We start from the raw sequence: 17,831 nt of genomic DNA, 5'->3' as shown, positions 1-17,831 counted from the left end.
GTTATATTATGCACTTAACATTAATAAAATATGTTTAATGTATAGGTCAAAGAATAAGGTATCTCAAGCAATATATCGATAGTTGTTAACTTATTTTGTTCTAACGGCTCGGGTGATATATAATCTTGGCAGGTAATATATCCACATATATATCACTCTAAAACCCAAATAACATGTAATATATCCTCATAACGCTATGCTCTACTTTTCTATTTCTGTAATAGTAAGTTTTGCAGTGAACCAACCGTATTCATATGTGTCATTTGTTGGGGAGGACCTTTTGGCAAGCACAATTCGAAATGAGATGCCAAATTTTGTTCCTGGTCTTAAGGATGAGGATATCAAAGATGTGTCTATTCATGAAGTTGACGGTAATAAATCAAAAATGTTTTCTGAATTAGAATGGTGTATGAATTTTGATCGGTAAATACAGTTTGTACATATTAGTAAGAATATGTTTGTTGATAGCGTATTTTTATTGTTTGCAATTGCGTTAAATAGTGACAAATCTAAAACCAATTGCAATTTTATTCACTTACTTATTTTATAAAGCCAAAACAATTTCGTACATTCTATAATAATTTTATATAATTAACTTTGCAGTAAAAAAAATGAAAATAGTTTTTTCATAATTAGAGACATATAAAAATGATCGAAATAAATAACATAGAAGTAAACTTACATGTATTTTGATTTCTGTTCGTTAAATACAGGAAACATAGGTACAACTATTGAAATAGATCCAGCGACAGAAAATATTGACGCATTACTTCTAGCAGCAGAGGCGTTTGTGAACTCTGATCAATCTTTTCCAATTAATGCAGGCTTCTTTGTGATTCAAATACAGGCCATTCCGCAAACTTTCAAAGTAGTTTACCCGGACAGTAAGTTGGCTTGATAAATACATGATATTACGTTTTACGTATTTATCAATATACGTGTACACGTACTATTATTCCGTATACTTCTAATTAAGATTATCTTCTTATTTTCTATAATGAAATTCTATTTATATTTTGAATTTTAGCTGTATATAATGTTATAATTGTAGGCCTTAGTGGGGTTTGTTTGCTTTTATTTGTACCTCATATGTGGTTTTTGCGATGACTTAATTTCTGCGTTTTCTGCACCGCAGAAATAAGAACCGCAGAACATTTTTCCATGTTTTTTGTTTTTTAACCTGGTACTATATGTGTAATGCATAATGACTTGTTTCATCTAAAGTGATAACGACTAGCGGATTAAAAAGGTTAGCGGGATTTCAAGTCGAATGAAACTGCTGTCTGCTAAGTATGTATTCTGTGTTTGTTTGTAAGGATGTACTTATTGTTAATTATGCTAACTTAAGAATAAAGATATTTAAACAGCATATATAGTGTTTGCCGATACGCTAAAGGTTTCTTTATCACTAAATAATTCAAACCATTTCAACCCTTATACTGCTAAATAATCGTCGTATACTTTAATCTGATTTATGGTATTAAATTAAAGATTCTACCGGGTATATCTTTCACACGTCATTGCACGCTGATCAAAAGATGCATACCTTTCTATTGTTGCGCATTATATTTTTGTTTGCAAGCAAACAATATAATTATTTGTAATTACTGTACACTTTTGTGGTGACGACGATAAACAAATGCGAATGTGTACATGCAAATAAAATACAGTTATGTGACTAAGACATTGATGAGAAGAGTCGCAGAAATTAAATCACGTTTTGTCCAAAGAATGTGCCGCAGAAATAAAGTCCGCAGGAATAAAAACTTGCCAATATTTGGGGAAAAATAACGCAGAAAAAACCACTTATTCTGTATTTGTCTTTTAAGTCTTCTCTATATAATTCATTTTAAGTAGAAAGAAGGACATAACCTATCCTTAAAATAAGCAACTGGTTTATTTTTATCAACAAATTATAATGACTTCAAGAATCCTAATGCCTATTTAATGTTTACTGTTTAACGAATCTTTAACGAGAATTTAGCTTCATAGGTAATCAGAGTTGTCGTTAATTAAATACTTGTTTTAAAAGCTGTATGTCTCTTGGGATGTTTACCCTTAGTAAAAATATTACATTTGTGTACAGTTAAAGTTGTAACCACTGAAGCCCCTTCTACTCTTGCTATTGATACTTCATCTTCTACGATAACATCAATTCCAACCACACTCCCTCAAACGACATCCAAGGCAACAACGAGTATCACATCTACTTTCACTCCAACTGAAACAAGTGCTTCTGAGGCAACTACCATTCCAAACAAAAGTCTTGAAACGTCCTACACGGCAACAACAAGTACCACATCTACTATGACTTCCTCTGAAAATAATACTTATGAGGCATATACAATGCAGAAGACATCGACTAAAATGAATTCTAATATTGGAGGTAATATTGTAATTCTTTTTGTCACAGCTTAATATGATTATTTTGTATGGCGTTATGTGTAGCAATGAGAATAATAAATTTTTAAAATATAAATTGATATAAATAAAGTCAATTCTCAGAACTCGTAGCCTTTTTTTCGTGGTTCATGTTTATTAGCGCTGTTATAACTTCAGTCAATTTTTTCACATGGCATTTGCACTAACAAATAGAGCAGTGACATTACATGTTGTAATTTAATTATATTGCTTTTTAATTCTTTACGTTGTCCATTGAATTTTACTAAGCTATTTCCATCGACCGAGAAGCTAAATAATTATAGAATTATAAATTACACGCTGAATTATATGGCAAATCGGACAGCATTGTCATAAATTTTCGGAAATAATAACAAGGAGATCAACTTATTGTAATGTTATTGTAAATAGTCACACTATGGTTGCTAGTAAAAAGAATAACATGTAGCTGTAGTTTTTGCCATTCGCCTGCGATATTTGTCCATACAGCTTACAGAACGTCGGTGATTCTACAATGGTGAACGATTGTGTCTGAAATAATACACGGATGGACTCCTGAGACCTTCTTCAAACAGTAAACAAGGTAAAAGGAACGTAGACCCAAATAAAATAAGACCAATAGAAAAGGTTTTTGGTGGTAGAATGGCAAAAACCCTGTACTAAAAGGTTCTCTTTTTCCAAAAAGATATACATAACCACATTTAGAATTGAGTTGTTCATTCAAATTTCAGCGTTTCGTCAAAAGTTTCCATAGAAACCAAAAACCTGAATGCTATTTTACGAACCTTTCATTATGTGGTTACATACATTTCGTGTTCTTTGCTTTTGTTGTTCAAGATGTGTTCTCGCCTTAGTGAGACTATAACATTTGTCGCAATTTTAGCTTTGACCACTGAAGCGGTTTCTACTTTGTCTATTGATACAACCTCTTCTATGTTATCTTCCAAAAAGTCGACTGAATCAGCTTCATTTCCAGTCACATTCCCACAAACTACATCCATGGTAACAACAAGTACTACAACTACTGTATCTCCAACTTTGAAAATTCCTACTGAGACAGCTTTCATTTTAGTAACACTCCCTCAAACGACATCCAAGACAACAGCAACAACTAATACCACAACTATTGTGTCTCAATCTGTGACAATTCCGACTGAGGCAGCTTCCATTCCAACCAACCTCCCTCAAACGACTTCCATAGCAACAAAAAGTACCACAACCGCTAAGACGCCAAATGTAACAATTCCTACTGAGACAGCTACAATTCAATCAACGTACACTGAAATGACTTCTAATGTTGCAGGTAATATTTCAATTCGTTTTATCGTAAGGTTTGATAACCGTGTGTAGCAGTTGATGAGAGTATAAGCTTTTCTAGATCGTATGTATGTAACTAGATATAAATATAATATTATAATTGTAGGCCTCAGTGGGATTTGTTTTAATTTGCTTTTATTTAAAATTGTCTTTTAAGTCTACTCTATATAATTCGTTTTAAGTAGAAAGAAGAGCATTATCTATACTTAAAATGAGCAACTGGTTTATCTTAATCAACAAATTATAATGACTTCAAGAATCCCAATGCTTATTTAATTATCAATGTTTAACGAATCTTTCACGAATATTTAGCTTCACAGGCAATCAGATATGTCGTTAAATACTTGTTTTAAAAGCTGCATGTCTCTTGGGATGTTTACTCTTAGTAAAAATATAACATTTGTATACAATTATAGTTGTAACCACTGAAGCCACTTCTACTCTTGCTATTGATACTTCCTCTTCTACGATAACATCAATTCCAACCACACTCCCTCAAACGACATCCAAGACAACAACAAGTATCACATCTACTTTCACTCCAACTGTTAAAAGTCCCTCTGAGATAACTACAATTAAAGGTAATATTTTAATTCTTTTTATTACAGCTTAATATAATTATTTTGTATGGCGTTATGTGTAGCAATGAGAATAATAAATTTCAAAAATATAAAATGATATAAATAACGTCATTTCTCAGAACTCGTAGCCTTTATAGTGGTACATGTTTATTAGCGCTGTTATAACTGCACTCAAATTTTTCACATGGCATTTGCACTACCAAATAGAGCAGTGACATTGCATGTTGTAATTTGATTATATTCCTGCTTTATTCTTTACGTTGTCCATTGAATTTTACTATGCTATTTCCATCGACCAACAGGCTTTATAGTTATAGAATTATAAATTACACGCTGAGTTATACGGCAAATTGGATAACATTGTCAATGTCATTATTCTTCGGAAATAATATTAGGAGATCAACTAATTGTAATGTTATTGTAAATAAAGAGTCACTTTATGGTTGCTAGTAAAAAAGAATAATATATAGTTCTAGTTTTTGCCATTCACCTACGACATTTGTCCATACAGCTTACAGAACGTCGGTGATTCTGCCATAGTGAACGCTTGTGTCTGAAATAATGCACGGATGGACTCCTGAGACCTTCTTCAAACAGTAAAGAAGATTAAAGTGACGTAAACCCAAATAAAAAGAGACCAATAGAAAAGCTTTTTGGTGGTAGAATGGCGAAAAACTTGTACTTAACAGTTCTCTTTTTTTCCAAAAAGAAATACATAAGCAAATATAGAAATGAGTTGTTTATTCAAGTTTCAGCGTTTCGTCAAAAGTTTCCAAAGAAACAAAAAAAACCTGATGCTATTTTACGAACCTTTCATTATGTGGTAACATACATTACGTGTACTTTGCTTTTGTTGTTCAAGATGTGTTCTCGCCTTAGTGAGACTATAATATTTGTCGCAATTGTAGCCTTGACCACTGAAGCGGTTTCTACTTTGTCTATTGATACAACCTCTTCTATGTTAACTTCCAAAACGTCGACTGAATCAGCTTCCATTCCAGTCACATTCCCTCAAACTACATCCATGGTAACAACAAGTACTACAACTACTGCGTCTCAAACTGTGAACATTCCTACTGAGACAGCTTTCATTTTAGTAACACTCCCTCAAACGACACCCAAGACAACAACAACAACTAATACCACAACTATTGTGTCTCCATCTGTGACAATTGCGACTGAGGCAGCTCCCATTCCAACCAACCTCCCTCAAACGACTTCCATGGCAACAAAAAGTACTACAACCGTTATGACTCCAAATGTAACAATTCCTACTGAGACAGCTACAATCCAATCAACGTACACTGAAATGACCTCTAATGTTGCAGGTAATATTTCAATTCGTTTTATTGTAAGGTTTGATAACCGTGTGTAGCAGTTCATGAGAGTAACCTTTTCTAGATCGTATGTATCTAACTAGTTATAAAAGCAGCTAAACTACGAGTTTTTAGGACAAATGCATACTACTATAATCATTGACGACAAAAGCATTGATAATACATATTTTTTCATCTTCATAGTAATCATAAGTAAATTATAAAGAACAATGAACGATCAGTCGCGTACAAATTGTAATATCTTAACAGCAAGTAGACATAAATAAGGAAAACAATGAGTTTGTCGTAAACAAAAAAAGTCACTCTATATCTTGGAACTTAGAAATTAATGTTTTCGCAAAGAAATATTTCGAAAAGAACGGTAAAGGTTGTAAAGGTTACTAATCGCATTTTCTGTTTTTCGTCACGTTGATGTTTGTGATGAAATATAACCACTATATCTTTGGTAATCAGATCTTGAAATAAGAAATAAATAGTTCTGTTAATTAAGCTTTTATTCCAGACTGTGCACAAGTGGTCAACCTACCAGAGACATGTCACGCAGTCAGAATTGGCATCTTCATTGTTGTTTGTAATCATCTTTTCAAAATGGATCTTTAAAAAAAACACAATACTTGTCTACTCATCTTCACGAGTTTCTAAATTATATAGTACGCATGTACCATTTGAAAAAAAAATATTCTTGTAGTATTTATATGTTCTTGAAATTTTAAATATCTATCACTTTTTTATAATTATTATCAGCACGCTATAGAATATTATTTGAATTACTTACGATTTTTTAATAAATAATTCATTACGATGAAAATTACCCTCTATGGCTTTACATGGTTAAAAAATGTTGCGTGATCCATAGACTGTCAATAATCTTCATTTTATATGAAAGTTCATTTGAAATGGTTGTTAGTATAAAATATGAATTTCATTCTTTCATAGTTTATGAAGAATTAATTTTAAGCGCGACTGTGTAAGAGGCAACAAGCTAACAGATAGACGCACCCTCTGTTGAATCCGATCCTAGAATCAATCTCAAATTTTACTGTCAACGGAAAACGAACTGACACTAAAGAAAAGAAACTTTTTGTGTTTAACATTTAATTTATTGAATTAAGAAATCCGATCTACGAGTATTTAAAATATTTTAATTACTATTTTCCTCACACACTATGTTGAATGTTTGACAGGAACTGCTATTCTTTCTTTTTATTTTTGTGTTTGCTTTCTTTGTGGTTTGTACATGTACTGAAACATGTTATTTGATATTTGAACAACCAGCACGGGTAGACTGATCTATACATGTTAAAAATGTACTGTATAAAACTCTTCTTGTAACCTGTTGTTTAACCAGACACCTTTGCCACTAGTATAAAGCCAGGCCAGCCTGTAAAACTGTGCAATCTGACAAGACTCGATCTATACTGTTGACTGACTATATTTTCATCTTGATGTCCCTAAATTGATAATGAACTATTGCATATATGAAAACTGGACACGACTATATAAGAAGCTCAGCAGGTAAATGGACTTCGTTGAGGCTTTTTAACATGACATTTATACCATTTGATATAGGTTTACACCAATAACTTGTGTGATTCAGATCATTCGCTCGCTTCGCTTCCTAAGAATAATCATATTTCTTCCATAGTGCAAAATGACTTAATAGTGTAAAGCGTTTAAACACTTCTAACTCAAATTGTACTATAGGATTTGCACAAAATATCGCTTTTCAATTTAATCCTATTATATTTCTTTAATATCGTTTTCTTATTTTCAGAAGGGTTAATAAACTATCGCTTTATTATACAAATCAAAGGCTTATTTAAACATGTAAATACATGATATGTGAAAAGGGTGTGTCATATGCAAATAACTATATATTAAAGAACAAAATAACTATATATTAAAGAACAAAATAACTGTTTATTAAAGAACAAAATACTTTGTGTCTTTCACGAGTATGTCCTGTCTTTACGATGTTTGAAAAGAATTATTAGCATGGTATTGACATCATGTTTTTGGGACGATCGATTAGGTTTTATTTTTTGTTTTGCTTTCCATCGTCTTAAGGTTGTAATTGTACACGTCAATTATTCAAATATTTGTGAATCAAACTTCGTTAATATCTATCTTTCTGCTTTATTATCATTATAAGCATTAAAAAATGATGAAATACAAAAAAAATAGAATTATTTCTATCTAGTATTGCTGTTTTTGTTTGTTTTGTTTGATTAAGCTAATATATGGCCAAGAGGAGAAAGATAATTTTTCCTAACCTCGGCTGTTACAAACTTAAAACAACTCCGGTGGTCAAAACCACCTCATCTGCTGAAGTTAAGAGATGCATAGATTCCAGTTATTCGGATCCATTTAGTCGCCTCTTACGATCACGCAGGGTTACTAGTGGCTGCAATTCTGATAACTAATAAAGGCAATCCCTCAGCCACAACGGCTTTATAAAATCAATCATTACGCATGTTACGATCGACTTTACAACGTGCTGTACTTTTATATAGCCCTTAATACACACAATCAGCACCATTATCTCATAACATTTGGCACTTTATTTACAAAAGGACCATGCATGATAACATTTTTACAATCAAAATTCATAATTCAAAATTACCTAAATGAAATAAAGTGAAAAGTTTTTCGAAAATTTTATCCATTCCAATCCTAAAACTGGTCCTTGTTATCATTTTGAATTGCATTTGTTGTATATCATCAGTTTTAAATAGCCCTTTAAATCATTATAGCTATATCTAATGAAATATCTTTTTACAAAATCCTTCTTGCTGTTGACTATATGATATTGGTCATTTCTAAACCATTTTGAAAAAACAAAACAAAACAAAAACACGAAAATGTAGATCCCATTCATTCATTATTTTTTTACCATGACTATTTAAACTCCATGAAAATTCTTATTTTCAGTTTACCTCGTCGATCTTACACAAAATTACGGGCCAGTCGAATCAAGTAAAGAAGTAATCGATTCACTATATTTAATATCAACTACGTAACTTCACTGTTACAATGTTTTAGTTGTTGAATTCTTTTTCCTTTGAACTAGTCAGTTGAGAGCAAAATATTATTTCTCAGCTGAGACAATTTTGAATCGCGGTACATTCTAAATAAATCAAAAGTTAGAAAAGTATCACTGTCCAGGATGGGTACATTCCGCTTCTCCCTTCGTTCCTCATTCTAGCCGGATGTTTCCGGGACCATCTCTAATAGCACTGTCTGTCTCTGCATTCTTGCATGGTTACATCAGCTGCATCAATAAAATGAAACCGGTAAATGTATAAGCAAGATAACGAGAAATGTCGCTGTAAAAACCGTCATAAACTCCTTGATAGTTTTGGCTCCCGACCTTCTATTTCCCTTTTCCATCGTCAAAATAAACACCCGCATCAGGTTGATCATATATTCATATTCTCCAACGGTGGCCAAGCCCTCATACCCTCTCTCACAAGTTAAGTTATGACCGTTTATTCTTACAGCTAAAGTTATCGTTATCACGATGTAGAGTCGTTGTCATGTATGTAGAGTCGTCAGCATGTATGAAGAGTCGTTAGCATGTATGAAGAGTCGTAATCATGTATATAAAGTCATCACCATGTATGTAGAGTCGTCACCATGTATGTAGAGTCCTCATCAATCATCATGTATGTAGAGTTGTTACCAAGTATGTAGAGTCCTCAGCTTTTATGTAGATTAGTCGCCGTGTATGTAGAGATGTCATCATGTGTGTAGAGTCGATTCCGTATGTGTTAAGTCCTCATAATGTATGTAGAGTCCACACCATTTGTGTAGAGTCCCTACCATTCATGTAGAGTCCTCAAAATGTATGAAGTAGAGTCTTCACCATGTTTGTAGAGTCTTTACCGTATCTGTATAGTCCTCACCATCTCTGTAGAGTCCTCACCATGTTTGTAGGGTCGTTGACTTGTATGTAGAGTCGTCACAATGTATGTAGAGTCCACACCATGTATGTAGTAGAGTCGTAAGCATGTATGTAGAGTCCTCATCATGTATTTAGAGTCCTCACCATTCATGTAGAGTCCTCACCATGTATGTAGAGTCCTCACCATTTATGTAGAGACCTCATCACGTAGTAGAGTCCTCACAATGTATGTAGAGTCCTCGCAATGTATGTTGAGTCAACACTATTAATGAAGAGTCGTCACCATTTATGTACAGTCTTGATTATGTTTGTAGAGTCATCACCATTTATGTAGAGTCCTCACCATGAAGTAAAGTTATCACCATGTATATAGAGTCTTTACTACGTATGAAGCGTCTTCACTATGTATGTAAAGTCTTAACTATGTATGTAAAGTCTTCACTGTGTATGTAGAGTCCTCATCATGTATGTAGAGTTTTCGTCATGTATATAGAGTCATCACCATGTATGTAGAGTCTCCACCATGTATGTAGAGTCTTCACTATGTTTGTAGACTCCTCATCATGTATGTAGAGTCCTCACAATGTATGTAGAGTCTTCACCATGTATGTAGAGTCCTCACCATATATGTAGAGACCTCACCATGTATGAAGATTCCTCACCATGTATGCAGAGTTCACACCATGTATGCAGAGGTTACACCATGTATGTAAAGTCTTCACTGTGTATGTAGAGTCCTCATCATGTAAGAAGAGTTTTCGCCATGTATGTAGAGTCTTCACCATGTATACAGAGTCCTCACCAGGTATGCATAGTTCACACCATGTATGTAGAGTCGTCATCATGTATGTAGAGTCCTCACAATGTATGTAGAGTCTTCACCATATAGGTAGAGTCGTCGCCATGTATTTAGAGACCTTAACATGCATGAAGATTCCTCACCATGCATGTAGAGTTCTCATCATGTATGTAGAGTTCACACCATGTATGTAGAGTCCTCACCATGCGTGAAGAGTCCTCACAATGTAGGTAGAGTCCTAAACATGTATGAAGAGTTATAACCATATATGTAGAGACATCACCATGTATGTAGAGTTATCATCATGTATGAAGAGTCCTCCCCATGTTTGTAGAGTCCTCTCAATGTTTGTATGAATGTAGAGTCCTCACCATGTATGGGTAGAGTGCTTCACCATGTATGAAGAAAAGCCCCCTCACCATGTATGTAAGTCTTCACCATGTATGTAGAGTCCCTCAACATGTATGAAGATTATCACCATGTATGTAGAGTCATCACAATGTATGTACAGTCCTCGCCATGTATGAAGAGCCCTCACCATGTATGTAGAGTCTTCACCATGTATGTAGAGTCCTCATCATGGTATGTAGAGCCCTCACCATGTATGTAGAGTCATCACAATGGTATGTAGAGTCCCTCGCCATGTATGTAGAGTGCTCACCATGTATGAAGAGCCCTCACCATGTATGTAGAGTCTTCACCATGTATGTAGAGTCCTCAACATGTATGAAGAGTTATCACCATGTATGAAGAGTCCTCATCATGTATGTAGAGTTCTCACCATGTATGTAGGGTTTTCTCAATGTATTTAGAGCCTTCACCATTTATGTTGAGACTTCATTATGTATGTAAAGTCCTCACCATGTATGAAAAGTCCTGACCATTATGTAGTGGTCTCACCATGTATGTAGCGTCTTCAGCAAGTATGTAGAGTCGTTGCCATGTATGAAGGGTCCTCACCATGTATGTAGAGTCCTCACCATGTATGTAGAGTCTTCACTATGTATGTAGAGTCCTCATCATGTAAGTAGAGTTCTTTAACATGTATGTAGCGTCCTCACAATGTATTTAGTGTCTTCACTATGTATGTAGCGTCTTCACAATGTATTTACAGTCTTCACCATGTATGAAGAGTACTGACCATGTATTGAGTGGTCTCAACATGTATGTAGCGTCTTCACCAAGTATGTAGAGTATTTCACTATGTATGTAGAGTCCTCGCCATGAATGACGATTCCTCACCATGTATGTAGAGTCTTCACCATGTATTTAGAGTCCTCACCATGCATGTAGAGTCCTCACCATGTATGTAGAGTCCTTACCATGTATGTATAGTCATCACCATGTATGAAGAGTCCTCACTATGTATGTAGAGTCGTCACCATGTATGTAGATTTCTCACCATGTATGTAGAGTAATCACCATGTATGTAGAGTCCACACCATGAATATAGAGTCCTCACCATGTATGTAGAGTCCTCACCATATATGTAGAGTCTTCACCATGTATGTAGAGTCCTCACCATGTTTGTAGAGTCCTTACCATGTATTACAGTCCACAACATGTATGTAGAGTCCTCACCATGTATGTAGAGTCCTTACCATGTATGTAGAGTCTTCACTATGTATATGGAGTCGTCACCATGAATGAAGAGTCCTCACCATGTATGTTAAGTCTTCACCATATATGTAGAGTCCTCACCATGTATGTAGAGTCCTCACCATGTATGTAGAGTCCTCACCATGTATGAAGAGTCCGTACCATGTATGTTGAGTCCTCACCATGTATGTAGAGTCCTCACCATGTATGTAGAGTCCTCACAATGTATGTAGAGTCCTCACCATGTATGTTGAGTCCTCATAATATATGTAGAGTCCTCATCATGTTTTTAGAGTGCTCACCATGTATGAAGAGCCCTCACCATGTATGTAGACTATTCACCATGTATGTAGAGTCCTCATCATGTATGTAGAGTCTTGACCATTAATGTGCAGTCCTCATAATATATGTAAAGTCCCTATCATGTTTGTAGAGTCCTCATCATGTATGTAGAGTCCTCACTATATATGTTGAGTCCTCATCAGGTATGAAGAGTCTTCACTATGTATGTTGAGTCTTCATCATGTATGTAATTTCCCACCATATATGTAGAGTCCTCATCATGTATGTAGAGTCTTCAAAATGTATGTAGAGTCGTCACCATGAATGAAGAGTTCTCAACATGTATGTAGAGTCCTCACCATGTATGAAGAGTCCTGGCCATGTATATAGAGTCATCACCATGTATGTAAAATCTTCACTATGTATGAAGAATCCTCATCATGTATGTAGAGTCTTCAACATGTATTTAGAATCCAAACCATATATGTAGAGTGTTTACCATGTATGTAGAGTCTTCACCATGTATGTTGAGTCCTCATAATGTATGTAGAGCCTTTACTATATATAGAGAGCCCTCACCATATATGAAGAGTCCTGACCATGTATATAGAGGTCTCACCATGTAAGTAGAGTCATCACCATGTATGTAGAGTATTCACTATGTATGTAGAGTCCTCATCATGTACGTAGAGTCTTCACCAAGTATGTAGAGTCGTGACCATGTTTGTAGAGTCATCACCATTTATGTATAGTCTTCACTTTGTCTGTAGAGTCCTCAACATGTATGACGATTCCTCACCATGTATGTAGAGTCTTCACCATGTATGTAGAGTCCTCAACATGTATGTAGAGTCCTCACCATGTATGTAGAGCCCTCACCATGTATGTAGAGTCCTCACCATGTATGTAGAGTCCTCACCATGTATGTAGAGTCCTCACCATGTATATAGAGTCACCACAATGTATGTAGAGTCCTCACCATGTATGACGAGTCATCACCATGTATGTAGAGTCCTCATCATGTATGTAGAGTTCTCACCATGTATGTAGGGTCATCTCCATGTATTTAGAGTCTTCACCATTTATGTTGAGACTTCATTATGTATGCAAAGTCCTCACCATGTATGAAGAGTCCTGACCATGTATGTAGTGGTCTCACCATGTATGTAGCGTCTTCAGCAAGAAAATTAAAAGCTCCCCAAATGTATGAAGGCCTCACCATGTATGTAAGTCCTAACCTGTTGTAAAATCTTCCACTTGTATGTTAAAAACCCCAAAATCATGAAGTAGATTCTTTAAAAAAATGTTTTAAAAGCCCCAAAAACAAGTATTTAGTTTTTTCATATGTATGTAGCGTCTTCACAATGTATTTAGAGTCTTCACCATGTATGAAGAGTACTGACCATGTATTTAGTGGTCTCACCATGTATGGAGCGTCTTCACCAAGTATGTAGAGTAGTCATCATGTATGTAGAGTCTTCACCATGTATGTAGAGTCCTCGCCATGTATGACGATTCCTCACCATGTATGTATATTATTCACCATGTATGTAGAGTCTTCACCATGTATGTAGAGTCCTCACCATGTATGTAGAGTCTTCACAATGTATGTAGAGTCCTTACCATGTATGTATTGTCATCACCATGTATGAAGAGTCGTCACCATGTATGTAGATTCCTCACCATGTATGTAGAGTCCTCACCATGTATGTAGAGTCCACACCATGAATGTAGAGTCCTCACCATGTATGTAGAGTCCTCACCATGTATGTAGAGTCTTCACCATGTATGTAGAGTCCTCACCATGTATGTAGAGTCCTCACCATGTATGTAGAGTCCTCACCATGTATGTAGAGTCCTCACCATGTATGTAGAGTCCTCACCATGTATGAAGAGTCCTCACCATGTATGTAGAGTCTTCACCATGTATGCAGAGTCCTCACCATGTATGTACAGTCCTCACCATGTATGAAGAGTCCAAATCATGTATGTAGAGTCCTCGTCATGTATGTAGAGTCCTCACCATGTATGCAGAGTCCTCACCATGTATGTAGAGTCCTCACCATGTATTCCAGTAGCGTAGCCGGGCATACGCCAGTTCGCCGTAGGTGTTCTAAACGAAAACGAGTTATAAAAATAAAAAGTCTTAAAAGTTTAAAATAGATGTCAAAATCAGTACACTAACCCTGGTTAGGCATCGCCGAGAATTTTGACTCATAAAATAAAAAAAAATGAAAATCGGATTTTGCTGACAAACAAAGAATTATATCCTGACAAGGCGATTTGAAATTTGTATCGATATTTTTGGCTGCATGTAAGTTAAGAATGTGTTTTACATCAGAAGTTTAAAAGCGGGAAAATTCAAGTAACATATTCAACAGCACCATTTTAAAAGATAAGCAAAAAAGTACTCTGTTAAAATGAGATTGGGCCGATGCCTATAATTATCCTTTTGTCCATAGACACGGAAGATATTATTCTCCTCGATGATAGTCAATTTTAAACTATAACATCAATACATAAAACGCAAATCAAAGTTAGCTCCCAGTGCAAACGTATTCAAATACGCCGCGCTTTGAAGATGAAAACCGGGGAGCTTTTGTAAATAGAGTAAAACGGCGATAATCTTGATGTTTATTTCGCCTGCTGTGTTGTTTATATTGGTGTTGACGATTAAAATTGGCCATCTTCGTGAAAGGTTTATCTTCTGTGTCGCTGGACAAAAGGATTGTTTGAAAATATTGGAAATGAAATAAAATACATGGTGATTTTGACGGTAGGTGTGCGGATTTTTTTACGTCCGACATTTTTATCTTGTGTATTATTATAGACGTTGAAATACATATATTTATTTTCGAGACGGCCTATATTTAGTTTTTTGATATGATCGGTACATTGCTGGGACTGACAAATATACACTTCATTTGGATTTTAAAGGCGTTTTGAGCTCCACACACTAAGTGTCTTTGCGTAAAATATGTTGTTTGTCTTTCAATCATATTCAAATGTGTGTTGTTGTTTCCATCAATCATATCGAACATTATTTAACTTAATTAATAATTATGATGAGATTAAAGAGAAAGTTTAAAACGTTTGCACTATTTATAGACATGGTTCATTTCAAGCTGAAGCGATGTAATATATGTATTTATATATCATTCTGATTTTTAAACAACATTGTATAATAAGTGCATAGGAGTTCCAGGCAAATGAAGGGGCCACGAAAGCTGCTGCCTATACTACCTATATGTTTCGACGTTTGAATTTTTAATCACACTTGTGACGACAGAACATTGTTGTCTTTATGGGTTAAATTATGCAAGCAGCCGCCTTTTATCCCTGTATGATCGTATGAGGCGACTCAATGGTTTTGAATTTCTGGAGTCTATGTATCTCTCAGCTCCAGCAGGTGAGATGATTTTGATCCCTTGTATTGCTATAGGTTTGTTCATCTTCCCTGTTTTGGCGGCATATCAACTTAATTGTGTAAGTGCGCCATAAAACCAAAACCAAACAAACAGAAGGGAGCTAAATACATAGACGATATAATGGTTGTGTAGGTGGTAAAGACGAAGCTAGATCTACCTTCACCAATGCAGTGAGGAAGTGGGTTACATGGTGGATCTATGGGACACTGGAGTTGAACGTGAAACACTTGTGGGCACAAAAACCACTGGCAAATGAACAGTACTATCCCACTGTCCGTCATTGTTTGGTTTTGCTCATTATGCCACTGTCCACGGCTATAGCGAAACGGTCATTTGATCAACACAATGAAGAGACTTCAAACACGTATCTCAGATCTACCATGACAACTGACAGACTATCTGGACTTAATATTTATAGAGACATGAATATTAACTCTGTTTGATAAATTTGCTGCAAGAAAACAGCGCCGCCTTGCTGCAATGCATTTCTCTTTAGAGAATAATCATTTGAGTTATTATATAATTTATTAAGATATGAGGGTGTGATGGGAAATTACATATGCTGTGAAATTACACCAGATTGTGTTATTTTGCATTTAAAAATAAAAAAATTATCGGGGGAATCCCCCCCGAACCCCCTAACATACAACGGGGAGGGGGACACCCCCTCCCTTCACCCTCCTCCACGGCGTAAAATTCCTTTTGGCCTCGCTAAGCCAATGTATGCAGAGTCCTCATCTTTTTTTTGTAAAAGGCCCCTCACCATGTTGTAAAAAGGTCCCCCACTATGTAAAAAGAGCCCCCTCACAGTAAAATAGAGTTTCCCCCTTGTATTAGAAGTTTCGCAATTGATGTAGAGTCTTTCACCATTTTATCCATAAGTCGTTATTATGGTATGTCGGGAGTCCTTATCATGTATGTAGAGTCTTCACTATGTATGTAGAGTTTCTTCACACTATGTACTATAGAGTCCTCAATCATGTATATGAAGTTCTTCACCATGTATGGTAGATGTTTTATCATGTAATATTCATGTGATGGGGTTCCTATTGTTTCGGTGCATATGTTATACCAGCAAAAGAAATTAAATTTTCGCTAGAAAATATTCGAAACCCAACTTGCAGAAAAGGCAATAGTGCTTGTCTATAAGGAGTATCAGATATATTTATTCACAAATAGTTAGACACTTCACATACATGATGAGGACTCTAGCATTTTACATTAATGAAAGACCTACCCTACATGATCAGGACGATCTTACATAACGTAATAACGAACTATGGAAAAAAATGGTGTGGACTCTACATCAATTGCGAGAACTCTATATATGATGAAGACACTACATACATGATAAGGACTCTTCATACATGATACAGACTCTACATACATAGTGAGGACTATACATACATGTTGAGGACTCTACATACATGGTGACGACACAACATACATGGTGAGCACTCTACATACATAGTGTAAACTCTACATACACTGTGAGGACTCTACATACATTGTGAGGGCTCTACATACATGGTGAGAACGTCACATTCATAGTGAGGACTCTTCATACATGATGAGGACTTTACATACATGGTCAGGACTCTTCATACATAGTGTGGACTATACATACACGATGAGGACTCAACATACATCGTGTAAACTCTACATACATTGGGGTTGAGGACTCACATAATGCGTGATGATTCTAAAATACATGTGTAAAGGACTCACTACAATAGTGAGGACTCTACATACATAAAAGGTGATGACTTCTACATAACCATGGGTTGATGACGTCTACATACATCATGGTGATGACTCTACATACATGGTGAGGACTCTACATATATTTGGTGATGACCTCATATTATGGTGGGACTCTACAAATGGTTTGATGGACTTTACAAACATGGTGATGACTCTACATACATGGTGAGGAACTCTAACATACAGGGTGGTGTATGACTCTACAAATTACATGATTGAGGACTCTACATATATGGTGAGGACTTTTACATACATAGTGAAGGGGACACAAAATACATGGTGAAGACCTTCTATACAAATAATGTAAAGACTCTAAAAAACATGGTGACGATTCTCTCCCCTACATTGTGAGGACATCTAAATAAAGGGTAGGGACTCAAAACACACATGGTGAGGACTTTTCCCAACATGTTTGACGAC

At 35.5% G+C, this 17,831-nt stretch overlaps 1 protein-coding gene across 1 annotated transcript; it reads left to right on the top strand.

Moving 5' to 3' along the window:
- Positions 1-228: 228 nt before the first annotated feature.
- On the top strand, positions 229-16,090 carry LOC132759354 (mucin-2-like). Its single transcript, XM_060751118.1, has 7 exons — positions 229-371; positions 714-884; positions 2,093-2,386; positions 3,284-3,703; positions 4,134-4,298; positions 5,207-5,626; positions 15,780-16,090. The coding sequence occupies exons 1-7, from the start codon at positions 305-307 to the stop codon at positions 16,088-16,090; spliced, it is 1,848 nt and encodes a 615-aa protein (XP_060607101.1). The 5' UTR covers positions 229-304.
- The last annotated feature ends 1,741 nt before the right edge of the window (positions 16,091-17,831 follow it).

Source organism: Ruditapes philippinarum, unplaced genomic scaffold, assembly GCF_026571515.1.
Source record: "Ruditapes philippinarum isolate M1 unplaced genomic scaffold, ASM2657151v2 ctg580_1_1_1_1, whole genome shotgun sequence".
Lineage (NCBI taxonomy): Eukaryota > Metazoa > Mollusca > Bivalvia > Venerida > Veneridae > Ruditapes > Ruditapes philippinarum.
Note: the sequence above shows the minus strand (reverse complement) of the source record. Positions and strands in the feature narration are given on the sequence as shown.

Bases quoted from the DNA above. Each gene is read 5' to 3' on its own strand.
- LOC132759354 (XM_060751118.1), top strand. From the start codon at position 305: ATGCCAAATTTTGTTCCTGGTCTTAAGGATGAGGATATCAAAGATGTG. The intron at 372-713 runs GTAATAAATCAA...CGTTAAATACAG, and splicing joins GTCTATTCATGAAGTTGACG to GAAACATAGGTACAACTATT. The intron at 5,627-15,779 runs GTAATATTTCAA...ATGGTTGTGTAG, and splicing joins AATGACCTCTAATGTTGCAG to GTGGTAAAGACGAAGCTAGA.